The sequence below is a fragment of the Sus scrofa genome, chromosome 15 (assembly GCF_054392235.1).
Source record: "Sus scrofa isolate SSC_HxYL_T2T_F1_AM1 chromosome 15, Sscrofa_HxYL_maternal_Yorkshire_Landrace_v2.0, whole genome shotgun sequence".
Taxonomy (NCBI): Eukaryota; Metazoa; Chordata; class Mammalia; order Artiodactyla; family Suidae; genus Sus; species Sus scrofa.
Window position 1 is genome coordinate 93,395,867 of NC_139397.1, and position 24,184 is coordinate 93,420,050.

General features: G+C 44.1%; 1 protein-coding gene across 10 annotated transcripts in view; it reads left to right on the top strand.

Moving 5' to 3' along the window:
• The window catches only part of RAPGEF4 (Rap guanine nucleotide exchange factor 4), a 320,273-nt gene that overhangs the window by 292,672 nt on the left and 3,417 nt on the right, over positions 1-24,184 (top strand). For all 10 annotated transcript variants that reach the window (XM_084999522.1, XM_021075197.2, XM_084999527.1 and 7 more), the window contains 5 exons: positions 3,017-3,107; positions 6,882-6,932; positions 8,216-8,303; positions 8,702-8,766; positions 23,025-23,079. In XM_084999522.1, coding sequence (XP_084855648.1) covers positions 3,017-3,107; positions 6,882-6,932; positions 8,216-8,303; positions 8,702-8,766; positions 23,025-23,079 — 350 coding nt within the window. The remainder of the gene's footprint in view (positions 1-3,016; positions 3,108-6,881; positions 6,933-8,215; positions 8,304-8,701; positions 8,767-23,024; positions 23,080-24,184) is intronic.

Genomic DNA, 24,184 nt, shown 5'->3' on the forward strand with positions numbered 1-24,184 from the left:
TCTGTCCCCTTAGATTACACCTTAAAGAGAAAAGTGAGAGATAAAATCTCCTCATGCACCGGGACCAACCTCAGGGGCTTAAGAAGCGCTGAACTCTTGTGAAACAGGTGTTCTGTCTAGCTTTTGACATCAATGTGTAAATGTTTTTGTCTTTTTAGGGCTGCACTCTAGGCATACGGAGTTTCCCAGGCTAGGGGTTGAATCAGAGCTACAGCTGCTGGCCTACACCTCGGCCACAGCAACATAGGATCCGAGCCACGTCTTCGACCTACACCACACCTCACAGCAGTGCCAGATCCTTAACCCGCTGAGCAAGGCCAGGGATTGAACCCGCATCCTCACGGATACTAGTCAGATTGGTTTCTACTGAGCCACAGGAACGCCACCAGTATGTAAATTAACATCTTAGAGCACTGATGCTCAAGTTAAACTTGTGACCTCTTTTTGTTCTGAACTAGTCAGACTTTGTGCCTCCTTCAGTTTAAATGAGTCTTTTGGCAAAGTTCTGCTGTACAAAGTTTGTTTTAAAAGGCTGGGCGAGTCGAGGTCGAACATGACACGTTCTCGCCAGTAGAGGGCAGTAGGAACATGCATGTGGCAGGGCATCCGACTCAGCCAGGATAAAAATCAGTAAAATGCATAAAGGCAAGCTAACCTGGTTCACGGAAATCATCTCCAAAAACATCGGAAAAAGCAAGCATCTTACAAACATTCTATTTAACAGCACTTCATGGGAAACAATTTATTTACCACAGGGGCCAGTTAGATTTCTCCCTGACATGAATGTAATCTTCTCTTGCTATTTAGATATGCCTGACAACCTCCTGTTTACTTCCATGTTTTGGGTATCACCACAATGCTAAAAATAAAAGGCTAAATGTGGCTTGTGGCTGGGAGACTTCTTTCCTTTCTAAATGCACGGAGCTCCAGCCCAGGAAGGTGGGGAGCACAAGTGACCCCAGTTAGGCAGCTTTCCTGAGCCAAATAGTTTAGATCTCATACAGAGTCTGAGCTCCAGAGCTAAACAAAGAAGCAAACACCGCTTGACGTCTTACACATATCAGCTTGCCAAAAGCCTTGAGTTATCCTGCCAAAAGTTTGGGGGTTCGACAGAAGATCCAAATCCCTCCGATTTAAATGCTGGCATCTCTTAATTTGGAAGAGCTGCCTTTTCAAAGAAAGGTTTGGTAAAGTGTTGCTTCTGCATTTCTAGTTGAGCTCCTTTCCCCAGGAGCCTAACGGGCTTGTTGCAAGGGACAAATGCCTTGGCGTGTATGGACGTTGTGATAGTCTGTCTTCCCCATTACAAGAAGTACACTGTCCCCTCCCCTGGCGGTGCTAAGTGCAACAAGGGGAGCAGAGATGAAGTCTGCACAAGGACGTGGAGATCAGAGAGGCTTTGGGGACCCAGTCTTGCAATTTTATAGAGCAACCAAGGAGAGCCTTTCAAACATACAGGAATTTTTTTCTAATGTTTTTGCCTTTCTTAGCTCTCTTCCTTCTGATTATGGGTGGATGTGGCCGTCAGAATATATTGGTTTATGTTATTTAACCATTATTTAAGCTGCGCTGTCCTGCAGTGGAACTCTTTACACAACCCAGCTGGAAAAGATTGTAGACTCAGAAAGCAGGATCTACAGGAATGACCTCTAAACCTAGCGGCAGTTCGCGTGTTTTGTGTGATATTTTTAGAGAACCTCAATATATTCCATTGAAGCTCTTTGACCTGCCCAGAACGTTGAGAAGTTGGGGGTCCAAATGTGGTCCTCACTTTTTACAGGTGAGAAGACTGAGGCATAAAGATGTCCTGACTTACCTAGGGTGATAAAAGTTATTTACTTGATAGCCGTGACCAGAGCCGTGAGCAGAAAGGCAGGGCTGTGGCCTTTCATGATCACACCCAAAGGACAGACACAAATGTGTCCTGACCACTCACTGGCTACAGCCCAGGGGCTCTGAAATTGCCCTCAGCCCCTGACTTGAGAGCTACCACCCTGCAGAGAGTGAGGTCCCCGCTTGCTTCCTCACCGGTGCAGGAGATGCTCCATAGCTTCTCTAAATCCGTTTTCCCATTTCCACACAGCCCATGTAAGGATCACTCACTGCTGCCTCTGCGAGGAGAACACAAGCAGCAAATGCAACAATTAGCCTTTTGCAAAAATGCTAATCCAGACAAGATTTAATTATGATGTAGTCAACTTAGATAATCATATTGATTTGTGGTAAAGGATTTGCACTCGTTGCAAAATGAATTCTTCTTTCCCGTTGCAAGAAGCTGGTATGAAGAAGTTGAAGATTCTTTTTTTTTTTTTTTTTGCATTTACCTGGGCTAAACATTTCATTCTAATTAAGAACCTTTGGTCTTGTCCCACAATATTCTTATTCCCAAATATATATCCATAAAAGCAAAGAGTGGCCAAAATACAGGTTCAAAATGATCAGCTTCATCAACACTGCTAAAACACAGAGCGGGTAACGTTATTGGGGGTCAGCTGTTGAGGTTACTAGCTGTATACAGGTCATGATTTGTACAGTGATATTTGTTCAACAAATTAGAAGCATTTGCATGGCAGGTGGAAGTTCAGTGTGATCTCCTTGGTTCCCTCAGGCTGCCAGAGCCTGGGGTGTCCAGTTTCAGGCTGGAAGTCTGAAAGCCTCCAAGGACATTTTGCTTCCTCTCTTCAGATCCCCTGAGATGTTTCCTTCCAAGTCCAACAAGGTTTTATCGCTTTGGGGTTACAGTAACAATCCCCCAGGTCGGTGTCTTTAAATTTCCTTCTCAAAACCTGCACCGACGGCCAATACCATCACCTTTCTAAAACTGCGATGAGAAATCAAACAGCAGAACACGGTCACCCAAGTGGAAACTTTTATAATGCATTAAATCTATCATTGCCTGTTCTCGTAAGAGAGTCCTGACGAATATTAATGACCATCAGAAAATAGAACCCTAATTTTTTTTTTTATCTCACTCAAAAGTGACATTTTCTCCCAACATGTGCCTCTTGTGTTTCAGCTGTAAGGAGTACAAAAATCTGAATTCCTTTTTTGCCATCGTCATGGGACTAAGTAATGTTGCTGTGAGCCGCTTGGCACTAACGTGGGAGGTAAGCTTCCGCTGCGATCCAGCTGTGACTTTTGCCTTAAGAATTAAAAACAGAGGCTCACTGGGGTGCTTTAATAGAAATAGCATACACTTGTACAGCAGTGGGAAAGGTGGGACACTTGGAGGGAGGTGACCTGTCTCCTTTTGCCTCAGCATGTGAATTGTAAAAGGTATTGTCCTTTGGTGTCTTGGGGGGGGGGGGGAGGTCTTAGCTTCTTGGTAAATAAGATGTAAATAAAAATAAGCTGAGAATCAACAGCGTTGCTTGGATGACTTCAGAGGTTTTGCTTATACGTCCTGCTGTTCTCTGGAAGGTCTTCTTCTTGCTGTTGAAAGAAGCCTTATCGGTAATTAAGCGAGGACAGAAGATCCCTTTGTATCCAGGTAGTCACTTTGCTCCTGGGAGAATAAGCCAGCAGGCCGACTGTGTGGCCCAGCTCAGTACCCATACCAAGTATCTCTTAACCACCTTTCAGACCTCTCTGTGTATGGAGAGAGGAACAAGAGTTGGTTAGAATTCGCTTTGGTGCTGAAGTTATGCAGGTGTGTTGTGAATTTCTGTAGCCAATATTAGTGGTTTGTGGCTAGTTGGTTATTTGTGCTAGAGAACATCCTTATTTTCCATTAGCTAAGTACTCAAACTATGCCTGACCCCTTACATGCGGTCTATAGTCAAAGAAATACTAATCTCTAATAGAACATACACACCAAAATAGACTCGTACTAAAAATAAAAAAGTATGTGTAAGTGGGACACAAAAAGAGGGCAGGGAGGAGGTAACAGAGACTTCATTTGCAGTGATGCTTTAAAAAGCCACCAAAGGCAGCTGTTTGCTTCTCCCAATGTTTTCCTTGAAATAGGTCCTTCCGGCTTCCCTCTTGAAATTGTTTTTTTTCCCTGTTCCTCCTCAGTGTTTGCACTGTTGACAGGACAGGTCCTCACACGTCCTTCTGTCTTGGGTTTCTCTGAAGATTCCAGGCAGATGCAGCACACAGCAGCTCATCCCCTGAATATAGGAATGAGGGAACGGGTGAGGCCTGCATGCCACGTGGCTGGGTCATCTTCCAGCTAGAAAAAGCTGCCGCTGCCAATAAAATCTAAGCCATGAGGCCAGGGGGCAGCCTCCCCTTCTTGGAGCCCACGGCTCTTGGAATCTTAGGAGACCGAGGTTCCCTCTCAAAGAGTCTGCTTTCCCCAACCTGGTTTCAGCTTTTAACCCTCTCGCTGAATCCACAGGGTTTGGTTGGGAAGAACAAAGAAGGTATAAAACCTCATGGGGTCCAGGAAGCAGCCAGACATTAAGGCCGTAGCATGGGGGAGCGCTCCCAGAGTCCCCTTTCCTGGCCGAAAGAGAAAAACCCGGAGGCTGCCTGGGGGAGGGAAAGAGTTCTCTGGCCAGCCCTTCATTCCTCAGGGAGGAGGAAGGAGGAGCACTTGGGCCTGGGAGCTTGTGTTTCCATCCTTGCGTGTTGCTGAAAGGAGGAGAGTCCCCTTTCATCACCTATAAGCCTTTATCTCTAGAGGCAAAATGTAACTGAATCATCTGTAGGAAGCGCTGTCCTTCATAAGCATCTTTGCTTTGGTGTATCTACCTGTCCTGGCCGAGCCCCTCCCACGTGCTTCTCGCACGAGTCGAGTGAGTGGCAGGATGGCAGCAGGAGCAGCGTGAGAAATGGGGCCTGCCCTCTGGGAAGCAGAGAACACGTGTGAGACAGTCAATGAACAAAACGGAAAACAGAGGGAAGCCACGTGGCAAAGGGAATGGCTGGACATGGAGGGGAAAGACCCATTTGAGAGAATGCCAGAGGGAGTGAGACCTCGGAGCCAAGTTTCTTGGCCTTGACGGTGTTGACATGTTGGGCAGGAGCCCTCTTTGTTGGGGGGGGAGGGGCTGTTCTGAGCCACATGGGAGGCTTAGCAGCATCCCTGGCCTCCGCCTACTATAGACCAAGAGCACCTCTCACCCCACCCACCCTGATCTGGGCAATAAATGTCTGCAGATATAACCAAACATCCCCAGGTGGTGGGGGGGCGGGGGTTGCAAAATTGCCCCCAGTGGAGGACCCCTGCTCTGGGAGCATGGGGTGCGGATAGATAATAGTCTTAAGACCATGTTATACTATAGGCTCTCCTGCCTTTGACCCAAAAGCCAGCTAAGGAAAGAATGAGAGACCCAACCAAAAATGTCATTCGCTCCTCACTTTTAAAGTGGTCTGTGTTCCCAGAAAGTCACCACCTAGCGTGGTGGTTTGGACACTCCATGGGGCATGAGACCCCTGCATCCCGTGGCACCCATCCCAGCCTGCCTCCCTTTGCCCTTTCCCCTCAAGCAAGGAGACCGGGTTTCCCTGAGACCCAGAGAGGTGGTAGGACAGTGAGTTTAGAGATGATGAGGAGACCAGTTCCCAGAAACAAAAGAAAACGTCTCACAGCATTCCAAGGGGGATATGACAGACCCATTCAGAGAAGGGAGAGGACTGTTTGGTGGATGGCAGAAGTCTGATTGGTGAGTCAGCAGGGACAGCAGACTTTGGTGTGAGAAGCAGAGCTGAGCCGGGCGTCCGGAGGCCCAGAGCTTGGACAGCACTTCCAGGGTCTTGGGATGGGAAACATATCACGCTGCTCTGTCTTGGTGTGGCTCTGTCAGAAGCAAAAAGTTCAAGTTTACGACAAGCTCAGGACCTAAGCGAAGTAAGAACCAATAGGATTGAAAGGTGATTCATCGCTGACCTCCTGGTGGAGATGTAAGGGGACAGTCAGTGGTGTGGAATCACTAAACCGAGGCGTTCCCATTGAGGCTCAGCGGTAATGAACCCAACTGGTATCCATGAGGATGCGGGGTCCATCCCCGACCTTGTTCAGTAGGTTAAGGATCCAACAATGCCGTGAGCTGTGGTGCAGGTTGGAGAGGCGGCTCAGATCTGGTGTTGCTGTGGCTGTGGGGTAGGCTGTAGCTCCGATTCAACCCCTAGCTTGGGTTTGACCTAAAAAGACCAAAAAGAAGGAAGGAAGGGGAGGGAAGGGGGAGGAAAGGAGGAAAAGAAATGACTAAACTGAAAGAACTATCAATTTCTACATTATAACCAGGCAGAAAAACCCTAGGGGAAGAAATGCTTGTGTAGAAAAGCATAGCGCAAGTAAGAGGCAGGGGAAAGGAGGCAGGTGATGTGTATTCCAGGGGCTCGACCATCATCAGCTGTGTGACTCTGGCATGTCATGTCACCTGTGAGCTTTCATTTCTTCCACCTTTAAAACACAAGTTGAATCTGGTCACATATTTATTGTGTATTGTTTAGCAATGAACAAAACCGATAAAAAAAAAAAAAAAAAAAAAATCCCTGTTCCCCTGTAGCTTACCCTGAAAAGGAGGAGAAGGGATGAACTCAGTAGTTTCCAAAACCTTTAATCCTAACATTCTCTGGTCTAAATTCCTAACTGTGGGAATCAGAGTTTAAAACCGGGGGTGGGGGGGGGGGGTTACCACCAAACCACCTGTAGTCTGGGAATGCACGCCTCTTTATGAATAATCGAGTTCAACAAACATTATAAAAGCAGTAAGACCAAAGCATTCATAGTCACGGTTCTACTAGGTTATTAAGACTTTTAAAAGACGAGGTTATTATCTATCCAGGAGATTATCTTCAAATGATAAGACAGATTTTGCCCGGGCCTTAGAGATGTTTAAGAGCCCAAAGAAATATATTTCCCCTAGAAATGATACACATCGAGATAGTGAATCTGACATATGAGTGTGGCATTTTCCTTTCATTAACAGAAACTGCCAAGCAAGTTCAAGAAGTTCTATGCGGAGTTTGAAAGTTTAATGGTAAGTGACAGTGGCTCCTTTATTCTGTTCACTGTCTGCATTAATCCAATTTCTGATGAGCTGAATTGAAGTTCTCATTTCAGAAATTTTATCTGTCCTTGTATGACTTTAAGAAGTTTATGATCCCATTTTAGTGCTGCTAAAACAAGCATGTCTGACTAATGAATGGCACCCTCAGGTACTAACTTAAGGAGGACTTATGTCCCACATAAGGTCAATTTGTGTAACTAAGAAAAGCTGTATAATAGGATCCTTTCCATCTACCACAGGCTGGCGAGGGCTTGGAAGCTCCGTTTTCCTTGGCTTGCCAAAATTATTCTTCCCCATTGGCTGGGAGGTGTTAACGGACAGAAGAAGGGTGAGGGGGACTTGGCAGCAGTGACGGGAGGGTTCCAGAGATGGCAAGGCCAGGACTGGCTGTGCAGGGCAGCCAGGAGAGAGAGCTGGGCTCCTGGGGAGGAGCAGGTGCTTCCAGAGGAAGGTGTCTAGGGTTTGGGGCTTGTTGTACATTTCCTGTGGGCTCTCAAAGGGAATCTCCCCCCTTGAGCCCTAGAGGCATAGCTCCCTTGCCACCAAGAAAGGAAACAAAAAAGTCAATCACTTTCATGTCATATGGGAAGTTGTTTTAAAACAAGAATTGGGGCGTTCCCATCATAACGCAGTGGAAACGAATCTGACTAGGATCCAGGAGGTGGCGGGTTCGATTCCTGGCCTCGCTCAGTGGGTTAAGGATCCAGCATTGCTGTGAGCTGTGGTGCAGGTCAAGGATGTGACTCGGATCCTGAACTGCTGTGGCTGTGGTGTAGACTGGCAGCTGTAGCTCCGACTGGACCCCTAGCCCAGAAACCTCCATATGTCACGGGTGTGGCCCTAAAAAGCAATAGATAAATAAATAAATAAATAAATAAATAAATAAATGATTTTCTTTGGTAGCTACGCTTGATGCAATACTACCTGATTGGAGAGTTCCCATTGTGGCACAGTGGAAACAAATCCAATTAGGAACCTTGAGATTTCAGGTTAGATTCCTGGCCTCCCTCAGTGGGTTAAGGATCCGGCATTGCTGTGGCTGTGGTGTAGGGGGCCAGCTACAGTTCCGATTCGACCCCTAGCCTGGGAACCTCCACATGCCACGGGGCGGCCCTAAAAAAAAAACCAAAAAAACAAAAAACAAACAAAAAAACTACCTGATTGGGAGATGACAAGGCTAGATGTGTCAGGAGGTAGAGGGAGTGGTGAAGGTGTCACCAGTCGTTAACCAGCATCTCTTTGTTTCTCTAAAGGATCCTTCAAGAAACCACAGGGCCTACAGGCTGACAGTAGCCAAGCTGGACCCTCCTCTCATCCCCTTCATGCCTTTGCTCATTAAAGGTAATTCCAAGGCAATGCACCGGCTGAGCCGGTGATGAGCATGTAACAGGAGCCTAATGAGATTGACCTCTTTGGGGGAGAGTGAGCCCATCTTTCCAACGCCATCTCCTCTCAGCCCTGGCGTTTCTGAAAGAGTTGGAAAGATTTGCAGGAGGAGCAGGGAACTGTGCGTGGTGTGGAAGACTTGAGAGTGACACAGAGGGTTAGTCTGGAAATTTTACCAAGCTCAGGTAAAGTGCTTTAGAAAGTTAAACACCTAACATAAAAGGAACTATTATCAGCTTTTTTCAACTGCAGTGTTATGCAAATCCTCCAGCATAATCTAATGGTGCTATTGTGGTTTCTTAGTATGACATATTTCTGTTAGTGATTAGAACGTGACTTTTATTTCTTTGCAGATATGACATTTACTCATGAGGGGAACAAGACGTTCATTGACAGTCTAGTAAACTTTGAAAAAATGGTACGTAGAGTATTATAACCTTAGCCGTGATGTTTTTTTTTAAGATAAAATTTGCATTTGTACTAATAAAGGAAATAATTTCTATATATGCTGCCATGTTAAAAAGCTAGTTACACATAAAGGAGTTTTGAAATACTCAGTTCAAATTGGCTACCTGTTTTAGTCTGTCAGTTCTCTTTTGTGAACCTGAATAGTATGTGTGCCGCGGCTCACAGCAGCAGCTAGCTTTTATGCTGCCTGCTTCGTCCTCGGCTGCCTGTTACTAAAATGCACAATGTTCCGGAGTGACTTCCATGTTGTTGTTTTGTTGTAAGGTTTGTGCAGCTAGATTGCCCCAGGATGCCTTTGAAATGTTTATCCGCTGAGCCTGCCTTTAGCGCATGTAGGCAAAAGGCAACTCTACAGAGGATCTTTATTATGGAAAATTCATCTGAATGTGTATTGCTTATTCCAGTAAAGTTCGCCCAAGTTCAGAGCAGTAACTGGAAAATTTTCATGACCAAAAAAATTTTTTAAGTAACAGTTGTGTGGAACAGGTATTCAGTATTTTCCAGCCCCCCCCCTAAAAAAAGCTGTATTATCTGGCATTAGTTATTTTGTAGTTTATTATCTTCTGTGAAGCAATAAGGCAGGTCATGCCAGAGCCTTTTTTTAGCTACACATTGCATGTCAATGGAATGCTCCATTGTCTCCTAAATCCTCTGGCTGCAGCCTGCATGGATGAGTGTTATCTGTGTGGGTGAGCATGTGCCCAAGTTACCCTTTGCAGTGGTGAATGTGGTGCTGCAGGAAAAGCTCAGGACTTGGGAGTCCAGGAGACAGGAGGTTCAGTTCTCAGCTTCAGCACTTTGCAGCTGTCCCTTAAGTTTTGTGTCCGGTCAGTTTCCCCAACAGCAAATGGGGATTGTGGCTGTTGCATCTATCCCTGGAGATTAGTGGTGGGTCCAGATTATTTTTAAGTATTCCTGTAAGCTCTACAGCACTATAAGCATTCTTATCAGAGAACTGTTCTAATTGCTTCTTGAAGTCCACCCAGTATGTGCAACTCCAAGAGAATTCAAAATATCCCTCGGGGATCCTGTAAGGATCATACCACTCAACTTTGGGAATGAGCAGAGTGCAAAGCCCAGCCCGGTGAAGAAGTACAGCAAGTGTTTTAAGCTTCTTAGGAAATAGCACATGAGTCCACACTCCTCAAAGACACTCTATTCCGGAGGGCACACAGTTCTCAGCAGTCTTCCCTCCCACCCCACCCCCCACCCAAGGGCAGGGCAGTGTCTAACAATTCTGTGATCAAAGTAAAAACATTCTTTGCTCACACATTAGTACGGAGAATTAAACATATTTCCCTAATTACTCAAAAGGAAACTTGTTTTCCAGAAATGAAAGATTTAGCAAATAGGCAAAGAACCTTCCAGATCACTTAGGCAGAAATACAGCTTGAGGGGTGGCTAAGCCAACCATTTGACTATAAAATACACATGTGCACAGAGGCTTAGAAGCCAAGTTTCCTAAAGCGTTGACTGAGCTTTAGAACTTTTGATCATTAAAGTTAACTAAATAGAACAAACAAGAACAGCAAACATATCCATCAAGGAAGATGAGATTTGTTTCGGGGCGGTTTTTAGATCTTGGTGTCACATGCGTAACCTGCAAATGAAAAGTCGAGATCATATTCAATTAAGAGAGTTCCCCCTTGGGGAGTTCCCGTCATGGCGCAGTGGTTAACGAATCCGACTAGGAACCATGAGGCTGCGGATTCGCTCCCTGGCCTTGCTTAGTGAGTTAAGGATCTGGCATTGCCGGGAGCCGTGATGTGGGTCAAAGATGCGGCTCGGATCCGATCCCAAGTTGCTGTGGCTCTGGCGTAGGCAGGTGGCTACGGCTCCGATTCGACCCCTAGCCTGGGAACTTCCATATGCCACAGGAGTGGCTCAAGAAAAGACAAAAAGACCAAAAAAAAAAAGTTTCCCCTCCCCATTTCCATGCTTTATGTCTACAGCAGTGGGTTCTTACACGCCTGTCACTGAGGATGGGGGTCATTCACACCCTGTTCTGAGTCCACTATCACTTGAAAGCAACAGAATAGCTAAGACTGAATTTCAGCTGCAGTTGTGCACACCTAAGTTAACAACAGCTTAAGCAGGATAAGTTTATGCCTTTCTCACTTAAATGTCCAAGAGTGGTAGCTCTGGTACAGGAAGCAGACAAGGTTCCAGTCTTCTCCTCTCTTGTCTTTTCACCATCCATAGAGTCCAGGGTGGTGGACCAGCACCATGCCCACTCCAGCTAGAGAGAAGCAGGAAGGAAAAGAAAGACCTGCTTCTTCTCTCTAAGGATGTGACCTGGAATTGCACGGACCGCATAGCTCACGTTTTATTGGCCAGAAGAAACTTAGTCACTTGAAAAGAAAGAATATGTTAGAATATCCAGTCCTTATTCTGGATATCCATGTGCCCCCACTCAAAATTAGGGGGTAATTCTATTCCTATGAAAGAGTAGGGGGGAAGTGATAGAGAGAGAGTAGTGTTAGTTCTCTGCCTCAGCAATGATAAATGTTAACTTCATTTGGTAAATCATACCATGGGAAAGTTTAATTTTACAGTTGCCCTTCCATGTGTTAGATGTTCCTAGAAAATGAACTGGAATTTCAAAAAGATTTGAGTTTTTTAAACCTGGCTTTGACCAACTTGACACTTGTTGCCAACTTTCCACCCTTTTCTCCCCATAAACTAGCGCTGCCCCCGCCCCACCCAACACCACCACTACTACCCCTTACAACTCCCACTAGTGGCTGGTTACTGTGTTCTTGGGGAAGGTTGCATCTCTCTTCCTTTTCAGGCTAATGTCCATGCAGCTTCCCAGTCGTTCATCAGCAAGGCCAAGGTGGTGCGCAGAGCTGGCAGCCTCTGTGGGGCTGGTAGGCTGGATCCCCTGAGGGAGCCCCTGCCAGGGGCAGAAGTCACCAGGGTAGTCGGGAACACAGATGCCTTTTCTTGGTGGCAGTGTTGCCCAGTCACAGTGAACTACCATGCCAACCCTAAGTATTTTTATTTTGAACCTCTTCACCCTTGGGGTATGAAATGAGGATTAGAGAATTTGTTGCATATTGGTTTTCGGGATTTATGAGTATGAACAAAAGAGAATTCACACTCTGATCCTTATGCAAAAAAAAAAAAAAAAAGCAGACATTCTTTCATTTGGGAGGAACATAAAGGAGTATTCAAAAAAATGTTTGAATAAAGCCCTTTGTAGCTTTCTATGGCATACATGAATATTTATAACATTTAGGAGGTAGACTAGCAATGGATTAGAGGATAATATGCTGGCCGGCTGCCACTATCCCAGGCTGCATAAAGCATGCTGATAGCCACATTCGCTGCTGTTTTAAGAGGTTCGTTCTATTTCAGACATACCCATATTTAGGTGGACTTATTTATGAATATTATTTTACTACAGTCATTTTATTTGGAAAAAGAAGCCTGAGGCAAACTTCTATACTTCTGGAAACATTAACAGAAACTAATTCATAAAGGAAATGTGTTGAATCCTTATATTTTTCTATCACGAATCATGCTGTTACATAATCAGCAACAGTATGTTTTCTATCACCAATAAATAATATTACAAGATTCATGGACTTATATCAAGTTATGGAAAAAGGAATCTCCAGGTAAAAATCTAAGTATTCAAAATCTACCCAATTCCCAGACCTTTCCAACATAATAGAAATCTACAAGAAGACTTTGAAAGGCTACTTTTTTAAATAGAATACATGAACTAGGCTAAATGCAGATTTTTCCAAGGGGTATGTTTCAAAGCAATTAAATATGTGTAGAGTATCTAGGCAAAGAATTTTTCTGGGAGATACAGAGAAATCCAAAGAGCAGTCCTTGGCTTTTAGGAGATTATATGCAGTTGAGAAGATAAACACATGATTTATTAAAAATCAGCAAAAGATATAAAAACTGTTCACAACAGTAATAAAAGATGTCAAAATAGAGAAAAAACAGTCTTTTCAATAAGTGATATTGGGAAAGCTGGGCAGCTGCATGTAAATCAATGAAGTTAGAACATTCCCTCATACCATACACAAAAATATATTCAAAATGGCTTAAAGATTTAAATAGGGAGTTCCTGTCGTGGCACAGTGGTTAACAAATCCGACTAGGAACCATGAGGTTTTGGGTTCGGTCCCTGCCCTTGCTCAGTGGGTTAATGATCTGGCGTTGCCGTGAGCTGTGGTGTAGGTTGCAGACGTGGCTTGGATCCCGCATTGCTGTGGTTCTGGTGTAGGCCGGTGGCTACAGCTCCGATTTGACCCCTAGCCTGGGAACCTCCATGTGCTGCAGGAGCGGCCCAAGAAATAGCAAAAAGACCAAAAAAAAAAAGATTTAAATAGAAGACATGACACCACAAAACTTCTGGAAGAGAACATAGGCAAAACATTATCTGACATAAGACATACCAGTGTTTTCTTAGGTTGGTCTCTCAAGGCAAAAGAAATAAAAGGAAAAATAAACAAATGGACTTAATCAAACTTAAAGGCTTTTGCACAGCAAAGGAAACCACAAAAAAAAACAAAGAGACAACCTATGGAATGAGAGAAAATATTTTCAAATGATGCCACTGACAAGAGATTAATCTCCAAATAAACACCTCAAACAACTCAATAACAGCAACAACAACAAAAAAATGATCAAAAAATGGACAGAAGACCTAAACATTACTCCAGAGACACACAGATGACCAAAAGGCACATGAAAAGATGCTCAGCATCACTAATTATTAGAGAAATGCAAAACAACAGTGATGTACCACCTCACAGCAGTCAGAATGGCCATCATTAAAAAGTCTACAGATACTCAAAAAGACAAAAAAAAAAAAAAAAAGGAGTTCCCATCGTGGCGCAGTGGTTAATGAATCCGACTTAGGAACCATGAGGTTTTGGGTTCGATCCCTGCCCTTGCTCAGTGGGTTAACGATCCGGCGTTGCCATGAGCTGTGGTGAAGGTCACAGATGCGGCTCAGAGCTTTGGCTCTGGCGTAGGCTGGTGGCTGCAGCTCCGATTCGACCCCTAGCCTGTGAACCTCCATATGCCTCAGGAGCGGCCCAAGAAATGGCAAAAAGACAAAAAAAAAGTCTACAGATACTAAACATTGAAGAGGGTGTGGGGAAAACAGAACCCTTCTTACACTGTTGGTAAGAATGTAAATTGATGCAGCCGCTATGGAAAAGAGTATGGAGATTCCTTAAAAACACTAAAAATAGAACTATTATATGATCCAGCAATCCCATTCCTGCAAGAAAGATGAAAGCTCTAATTCAAAAAGATACATGCACCCCAATGTTCACAGCAGCAGTATTTACAATGGCCAAGACATGGAAGCAATTTAAATGTCGATCAGGAGTTCCCGTCGTGGCACAGTGGTTAACGAATCCGACTAGGAACCATGAGGTTGCGGGTTCGGTCCCTGCCCTTGCTCAGTGGGTTAACGATCCGGCGTTGCCGTGAGCTGTGGTGTAGGTTGCAGACGCGGCTCGGATACTGCGTTGCTGTGGCTCTGGCGTAGGCCAGTGGCTACAGCTCCGATTAGACCCCTAGCCTGGGAACCTCCAATGCCGCGGGAGCGGCCCAAAGAAATAGCAAAAAGACAAAAAAAAAAAAAATAAATGTCGATCAACAGATGAATGGATAGACAGATATAGACATATATATATAGATGTATATATATATCTAATGGAATATATATATATACTCTAATAGCACATCTAATATATATCCTATATATTAGGAATATTACTCGGCCATTAAAAAGAATAGAATAATGCCATTTGCCATAACATGGATGGATATAGATTATCATACTCAGTGAAGTCAGACAAATGTTATATCATTTATATGTGGAATCTAAAAAATAGTACAAATGAACTTTTTCACAAAACAGAAATAGACAGACATAGAAAACAAACTTATGGTTACCAAAGTGTAAGAGAAGGGATAAATTGGAAGTTTGGGATTAACAGATGCATACTACCACATATAAAACAGACCACAAAGATTTACTGTATGGCTCAAGGAACTATATTCAACACCCTATAATAAACTATTATGGAAAGAATCAATAGGAGTTCCTGTCGTGGCACAGTGGAAACAAATCCAACTAGGAACCATGAGGTTGCAGGTTTGATCCTTGGCCTTGCTCAGTGGGTTAAGGATCCAGCGTTGCCATGAGCTATGGTGTAGGTCGCAGATGTGGCTCGGATCTGGCATTGCTATGATGTAGGCCAGCTACAGCTCTGATTAGACCCCTAGCCTGGGACCCTCCATATGCCATGGGTACAGCCCTAAAAAGACAAAAGACCAAAAAAAATAAAATAAAATATATATATATATATATATATATATATAAAAGTATATATATACACACACATAACCAAGTCACTTTGCTCTATACGTGAAACTAGTGTGATATTATAAATCAACTATACTTCAGTTTTTTTTTTTAATGTCAAAAAGCAAAAATGCGAAGAGTGGTAACTGCCTAAAGCTGTATCAAGGGAAAATTAAACCATGTTAAATACAGTATAATTAAATCCAGACTGGTCGCCTGAGCACCCGTTCAGCCTCATCTCATACTTCATCTTCTCTGCACTCAGTCCAAGCTGTTAAAACCAGCCTTCTTTCTTTTCCTTCCTGCCCCAGGGCCTTTGCACTGGCTGTTACTCCTCCAGTCTTCACCTGTCTGGCTCTTTCACATCATTCAGGTCTCCACTCATGTGTCCCCTTCTCTGAGTGGTCTTCCCTGACCACCCTTTAAACATTCTTCTACCTTCCATACCTTGCCAGACAGCTGGCTCTCAATAGGTAACCTTGCCCTGATAGCTGGTTTCACATTCTAAGATGATCTTTATTGCCTCTTAATTGCCTCTCTCCTCTACTAGAATGTTAAGTGTCCTAGACCAGGAATCTTACCTATTAGGTTCACTGATATTTCTCCAGCACCCAAAAAGGTATCTGGCACATCATAAGTTGGAAAGATATATTTGTTGAAGAGAAGAATAATCCAATCATATTCTAGTGTTAGATTTAGTAAGATAGAAGAGTCCACTAAAGCATTTCAAAGGAGTTCATGTAACAAAGTTTATCCAAAAGTATTTTCTATTTTTTTAGAGAATCTGATTAAGCAGAATTTCCCAAGCATTTCGCATTACTGATACCTCATGCAGCTCAGCGGCTCCCTTAGCCTTCTGTTCCTCACTGGACATTATTCTGCTGCCCCTCCTCCCTGTGGTACTAACCACATTAGTCCTTCAGTGTCCTTCCCTGAGTGCAAAGATGCTCAATACTCTGTGTGTACCTGTACAGGCACCTGAGCTGCCACGTCCCACAGCCATTGTGTGTACAACACACCATGAACACCATGCCTGTTACATGCTTCTGTCTGCATGTCACACACCTCTTAGATATTAAGAACCCACAGCTATGGGACAGGAGTTGGTTCTTCCTCAAGAATACACAGAGTGAAGGCCGGCTCAGCTTCTGGACCATTTTATCTTTTATCTCTGGTCCTTTCCATGCACTTAATTCCACTTGGTGACTGTCATGGGCACCACAATATTTACAGGTGAGAGACATCTATTTCTAGATCTGGTTGTGGGGGGAAAAAAAAAAACTCTTGTCCCAAATATAGGAGGGTCTGAGTGAAATAATCAGTGTGAATGTGGTTTTACCCATGCTAAGCAAAGACTAGTTGACTGAGATATTTGACAAGGATATAGATGGGGGAGAGTTAACGCAGTAGGGGCAGATGGAGAAAAAGCAACCTGGCACACATTACAATAAGGAGGGCAAAGATCTCAAGGAACAACAGAAGGAAAGACAAAAACCATAGAGGGCAGGCGTTTAAAAGACACCTGGGAGTTCCTGTTGTGGTGCAGTGGAAACGAATCCAACTAGTATCCATGAGGATGGGGGTTTGATCCCTGGCCTCACTCAATAGGTTGGGGATCTGGTGTTGCTGTGAGCTGTGGTGTAGGTTGCAGACTCGGCTTGGATCCCTCATTGCTGTGGCTGTGGCATAGGCCGGCAGCTATGGCTCAGATTTGACCCCTAGCCTGGGAACCTCCATATGCCACCCGTGCAGCCCTAAAATGGAAAGAAATAAAAAAATAAAAAAAAAATAAAAAAAAATTAAAAAAAAAAAAAGGCCTGACATCCAAGTTCTCAAGGGACTCACAGCAGCGAGGCAGCATGGCCTCAGAAGGGGAAGGCTGGAGTTCCCGTCATGGCACAGCAGAAGCAAATCCAACTAGGAACCATGAAGTTGCAGGTTCGATCCCTGGCCTCGCTCAGTGGGTGAAGGCGTTTCCATGAGCTGTGGTGTAGGCGGGCAGCTACAGCTCCAATTAGACCCCTAGCCTGGGAACCTCCATATGCCATAGGTGTGGCCCTAAAATGACAAAAAAAAAAAAAAAAAAAAAAAAAAGGGAAGGCTGTTCTGGCAGCTAGCTGTGAGTGGGAGGTGCTACTGCCTGGAGGGCCCGCTAGTCTCAACTTGAGAAACAGACAAAGTCTGCTCCTCTTCAGGGACAGGAGGGCTAAGGGAGCTTGGACCTGGCAGAAGAGTCAGTATAGAGCTGGCCAGATAAGCAGTGGCTGGCTGGTGAGGCCTGGTGGGTCAAGGACCATCTGGACAGGCATGCAGAGGGAACATGGCCAGCCCACCCCGAGGGCTAAGACCCAGTCTGGGAAGAGGCCCCTCTGACACCTCACTAGATTCAAGGGGAATTACCTGGATCTGAACTTGAGGGAGATCTGTGTTAAGGACCAAAAACCTCAGGGCCTCTCAACTGGGCCAGGCTCAGCTGGGGACAATCTGGTTGCTCCCTCCTCTGGACAGCATCTTTGTAGTGGTCACGCTGCAGCTTAAGCCCCAGGAAGGACATCTGCTCCAGAGTCGCTCTGTTTTCAGCTTGATAAATAACTACCCGAGGGTAGTTACCGAGTCCTTTGCTTGCTACTTCATTTTTCCTTTCTGACCTTCCTCCGGGGTGAGCTCATGTCCTGAGGGAAATTCCCCAGCTTTCAGTTGGGTCCATCTCTCATCCCTATAGATGAGGAATTGTGTAACCATATTAATTCTAGCAAATAATCTCCGAGGACCCGGACTTAGAATTAGCCCCAAGAATAGGCATGATGTGGGACATCTAGGATGTGGATTCCCAAGGGGAAGCCTGGCATTCTAACTGCACACCGCTTTCTTAGCATCCTCGAGGCTGATGAGCTGACCTTGGGTGATGCTTCCCAGCAGGGGGTGGGGCTCTACCAGTCAGGTCAGGTGTGGAGAGGGACTCACACTGCCCACCTGCACTGACTCAGGTGCCTTCTAAAGGAGCATGTTCTCCTCACTTTGCCCCTGAATTACAAATAAGCTCGTGGCTAATGGGAGTATGCATAACCTCAGGTTTGCTGAGGCAGGAAAAAAAAAAGACAAGAAGCTCTGCTTTGGAGTCATCAGGCATTTTCCCACTGGCCCGGGCATTGTAGGAAATTGCCTGGCCTGCTCTGGGCAAGCCAACCTGCTCTGGCAGGACCTTGAAACCTAGGGTATAATTTTTGGCTTCATCCCTGCTGTGGCAATTGAATAATGAAGCCTAAATCTTTTAACCTTAGTTTCAGCCAACTTTCACTGAGAACAGCAATGAATAAATAGTCATCTGCTGGGGCGGGGGTGAGACACGTGAGGCTTAAGCCTGCAGAAGGATATAGAAAGACTAACGAGATGTGTCATGGAGATAAATGCAAAGTCTTCCACTTTGGTCCAAGAAACCAACTGCACATCTAAGGAGAAGAAAGCTCCATGAAGCAGGCTGAGAGGTTTCATTCACAATTAGTCTAGATGTCAGCAATGTGACTTTTTAAAAATTGTGAACTTTGATGGGTTAGGAGCATCATCTAGACCAAGGAAGGAAAACAGCACTCCTTCTGCACTCTGTGATTTGCTCAGTGTAGGGCACCGCACTGGAGCCTGTCCAGAAGAGACCCAAAACTTAGGAGAAATTGTTGAAACTCGGGAATATTAGGCTGAACCAGAAAAGACTTGGGGTGAAGAGATGTCCATGGTCGTTATCCTCAAGTATTTCGAGAACTGTCCTGTTAAAAAGGAATTAAATGGGTGTGTTGTGGCTCCAGGGCTCAGAACTAGGTAAATGGGTGAAAAGCAAAGGGGGAAAAACTTTGACTCAAAATGATTCATTCCTAATAGTCATGAATGTCTGAAAATGCAAAGGGGAGTTCCCGTCATGGCGCAGTGGCTAACGAATCCGACTAGGAACCATGAGGTTGCAGGTTCGATCCCTGCCCTTGCTCAGTGGGTTAACTATCCGGCATTGCCCTGAGCTGTGGTGTAGGTTGCAGACGTGGCTCGGATCCCGCATTGCTGTGGCTCTAGCGTAGGCTGGTGGCTACAGCTCCGATTGGACCCCTAGCCTGGGAACCTCCATATGCTGCAGGAGCAGCCCAAGAAATGGCAAAAAGACCAAAAAAAAAAAAAAAATGCAAAGGGTTGTCCTTAATAAATTCCTCCTTGCTACATGCATTCAGTGGGGAGCCAGCATTTCTAGGCAGGTTTTATTGGCAGCATCCTGCCCCTGGAGACAGGTGACAGAGGGTACTTCTGAAGTCTTCTTCCACAACCCCAGGAAAGCACCTTGTAGCTATTAGTAGCATGTTAAATACTGTGTGTGAGAGTGGGTGCACAAGTGGGCGGGGTTAAAATATCAGGTTAAGCCTTCTCTGGCCTTGTGAAAGCGTTTTGTAACTCTGCACTGAGCAACAGTGCTAGTGGGGTTCAGGTGCTATTACTGGGGGTTTACATGTTACAGCACTATCGTGCAGCCATCACAAAGCAAAAGAATGGACCTCGTTGCAAAGCCAGATTTGGATTTCAAAGTTAAGCTGAAGTTACCTTTGAGTACAATTAAAAGGGATACGTCAAAATTAAAACCATTGTTAAAATTAATCAAAGATTTTAAAAGGTAGAATGAACTCCAGAGCTGGAAATTACTGATTTAAACAATTGTTCTCACATTTTAAACTACATAATGAGCTAAAAAATTATGAAGCCTCAGAGTATAGTTGTAAAGAGTAGTCTAAAACCAAAGTCAGAATGAAATGTTTTAGCTTTCAAAACTAAAAAGCAGAACAATTACTCCCTACAAAATGGTATAGGAAGAGGTTTCTGACCCCTGCTAATTGTTTTATTATTCTTCAGAGGGGCAAACTGGCAGCATTCCCCAGGGTTTTCAGTAATTACACTCCATTCAATATCTGAAGAATTACAATAATTCTACATGGAATATACTTGTGCCCTTCGGATGCAAAGCCTTTGGAGAAGTGAAAAAACAACTTAAAGTAAATTAGCAGGAAAATTATCGTAGCTACTGTTTATTTCAGGGCTCCATATATCAGAGGCTAATTATACATTGTATGTTACATTTTCTTGGAGGTATTTGTAATATATTTCTCATGCTGATCAGCGGACGTGCTGGTTTTCAGGATCCTTTATGAAAGTGAAGTTCAGACTTTTCCGATTGCCTCTTTGTGTATGAGAAATTATCCAGTGCAGACGTTTGTCACTTTGTGTGTGCCAGAGTCCTCAAAGCAACTGCATTCAGCAAGGTCTTATGAATGCTCACCTGTATGCATTTGTAAAGCTTCAAGTCTTCTATGAAATTTTTTTCCTGCCAAATAAGTGGATATTTTTAATACCACACCAGCTTTCTCAAAGTCATTTTTCTATATTTTGGCAAGCCAGGGGTCCATGAATGAAGAAAGCAAGGACTAGGATCAAATAGCCACTGAGAGATTAGAAAGTCTCTCTTCCTGGCTGGAGCCTTAGCAATTTTTTGCTAGTGTTACAATTAATCTGCTATCTCTGGGGGACCACCCTGAGAGCAAAAGTACCCTGAGACATTACCCAGAGACCTTTAAAATACCATGAGCAAGAAATGTACATGGTGACTAAGACATGGTGCTTTAGTCTCACTGTTTTTCCTTCATGCTTTTTTTTTTTTTTTCCTGTCCTTTTAAGGCTGCACCTGCGGCATACAGAGGTTCCCAGGCTAGGGGTTGAATCAGAGCTATAGCTTCCAGCCTATACCACAGCCACAGCAACACCAGATCCAAGCCACATCTGCGACCTACACCACAGCTCACGGCAAAGCCAGATCCTTAACCCACTGAGCGAGGCCAGGGATCCAACCTGCAACCTCATGGTTCCTAGTCAGATTCGTTTCCACTGCTCCACAACAGGAACTCCCCCTCCATGCTTCTGTCCTTCATTTCTTTCCTCCCCTCTCTTTTGTTGTTTTCAACTGAGTGAAGTTCAAAAGGTTTCCTTATAAATGTTTATGTCAACCCAAACTTAAATTGAGGATCACTTAATGACAAAATTAACCAAGGTTCAATAAATTATGCTCCATCCATATCACCAAATACCTACTAGTTTTTAAAGGATTTTTATTTTTGTCTTTTCTAGGGCCACACCAACATCATGTGGAGGTTCCCAAGCTAGGGATCTAATCAGAGCAGTAGCTGCCGGCCTACACCACAGCTCACCGGATCCTTAACCCACTGAGTGAGGCCAGGGATTGAACCCTCAGCCTCATGGTTCCTAGTCAGATTCGTTTCTGCTGCGCCATGGTGGGAACTCCATGTTTTTAAAAGGTTTTAAAATGCAAATAGCATGAAAAAGAGTCATAATGCCATGTGAAAAGATTCCAATTGAAAAAAATATATGACTTACTCCATGAAGCAACATTCTATGATTTTTAACATTTTTTTAAGTTTTTTTGAAGTATAGTTAATACAATGTTGTGAAAATTTCTGCTGCACGGCAAAGTGATTCAGTTATACATATATACACATACATTCTTTTTCAGATTCCTTTCCCATATAGATAATCACAGAATTTTGGGTAGAGTTCCCTGTGCCATCCAGCAGGTCCTCATTACCTAATCATTCCATAAACTACAGTGTGCATGTGCTAATTCTGATTTTCTAAAATATGCATGATAGTGGGGGTTTTTTGTTGTTTTTTATTTCTTTTTAGGGCCGTACCTGCAGCATATGGAAGTTCCCAGGCTAGGAGTCGGTCAAATCAGAGCTGTAATTGCCAGCCTACACTACAACCACAGCAACGCAGGATCCAAGCCGTGTCTGTGACCTACACCACAGCTCACGGCAACACTGCATCCTTAACCCTCTGAGCAAGGCCAGGGATCGAACCCACATCCTCATGGTTACTGGTCAGGTTTGTTACCGCTGAGCCATGATGGGAATACCCCATGTTAGTGTTATAATCAGAAAGGACTGAGAATGGAGAAGGAAGGGAATCAACTAAGGCTAACATTAAAACACAGACTTTTGCTGGAAAATGAGAAAGGTTAGCAATGCTAGTACAGGAAAATGTAGATAGGAAGTTCCTGTGTGGTTCAGCCGTAAGGAACCCGACTAGTGCCTGTGAGGATGCAGGTTCAATTTCTGGCCTCGCCCATAGAGTTAAGGATCTGGCATTGCCCTGAGCTGTGGTATAGGTCACAGACATGGCTTGGATCCTGAGTTGCTGTGGCTGTGGTGTAGCCCCGCAACTGCAGTTCCGACTCAACCCCTAGCCTGAGAACTTCCGTATGCCACTAGTACGGCCCTAAAAAGCAAAAAAAAAAAAAAAAAAAAAAAAAAAAAAAGACGAAGAGGAAAAAGAAAAACAGAAAGAAGAAAAATGTAGACAGAATTATCTTGACTATGATCATTTTGTCAATATCTCGTTACTGAGTCGTATTTACTGTGAGAAACTTATCAGGCTAACCCTTGTCCAAACCTAAAATAGTTACAAATTCTGTTCTACAAGTTCACAATGACCTCAATGGTAAAAATTAGTCCTGAAGAATAAAGTAGTTTTAGGAATGACAGCCTGCTTTTTATGTCCTGAAGAATTAGACTAGAGTTAGGTTGTTAGTATTCCTTGCCTGAAAAAATGCCTTGTGTGTTGGAGGGTGGGGGGGAGGGGGATGACAGAGGGTGCTTCTTTCAAGTAGCACTACAGCAACCAGTTGCCTCCAGATAATCAACAGCTCAGAACCAGCTGTTTTTTCATAGTCCCAAGTATTGCCGAAATAAATAATGGTTTTTCTTTTTTTGGATTCTATACTAAGCTTACCTGCATTTCAGTTTTTCTTTTTTCTTTCTTTTTAGCGCATGATTGCAAATACTGCCAGAACGGTGAGATACTGCAGGAGCCAGCCTTTCAGTAAGTTAAATGCTGCTGCAGTATGGATCTTGGTGACTAAGTCCTTTTAAATGAGGCTACTGAGACATTCTAGAAGTCTGGACAGTATCTGATTGTGTCAGACACTTTGGATCGTGAATTCATGGGACAGGGGCCTTGAGTTGAAAGATTTTCCAGTAAAACCAGAAAACAAAACATTGGAATATCATTTTATGAATGAACTTATAGAGATTCATTTGCTCTTTCCAGAATGGCTAGAGACAGCTAAGGCACCACTGCCAACAAATCTCACTTCTACCCAGCTCTCTTTATGACTCACTGCTGCATGTTAAGAAACTCACATCAACTCTTGATGACTCATTCTGTCGTTTATAAAGTGGGAAAGATAATATTTATTGTCTCCTGGGGTGTTGCAAGAATGCATTAATGTGTATAATAAGCACATTTGTTAAAAAAAAAAAAAAGGGCTCATAGCAGGAATTTGTGTTATATTTCTAGTATTTCTAAGTGAATCAGGGTGCTCTTCTTAAATCTGGACATAGAGCACAACAACTGGTATAAACAACGCTTTAATATAAAACTGTCACTAATGATAAATAGCAAGTTGAAACTGTTGTGGGTTAAGTTGCCTCATAACACCAGATCATCGAGCCAGGCAGTTGCTCCTGTCTCCTCTGGGCTGGGGCCTTGGGTGGGGGTTGGAGCTCTGGCTCCCTCAAGCTGGCCTGGGAGTGAGAAGGTGGCCCCTGTGAAGTTTTTTGCTAACCTCATTCTATGAGTCACTTGAAGTCATTAGGCTCATTAACTTTACATGACAATTTGACATGGACATGACTGCAAGGCTGCCAGGACCATCCCTTCCAATAAACCTACTGCTCAGAGACAAGAAAAGGATCTCGTTTTATTAATCAGAGCTGTCTTTGCTCTCCTTAGCATAGGACTGGCCCAAAGTGAGGGTTTGCTACCACAGGATACCAGAACTGCTAAACATTCTTTTTTTTTTTTTTTTTTTTTAACCTTAAGGCACCTTTTATAAGGGCGGGGGGGACTCTAGGAAAAAGTCTTGACTTGGGAAGCAAGTTTAAAGAGTTGATTCAGGGAGTTCCCTTTGTGGCTCAGCAGGTTA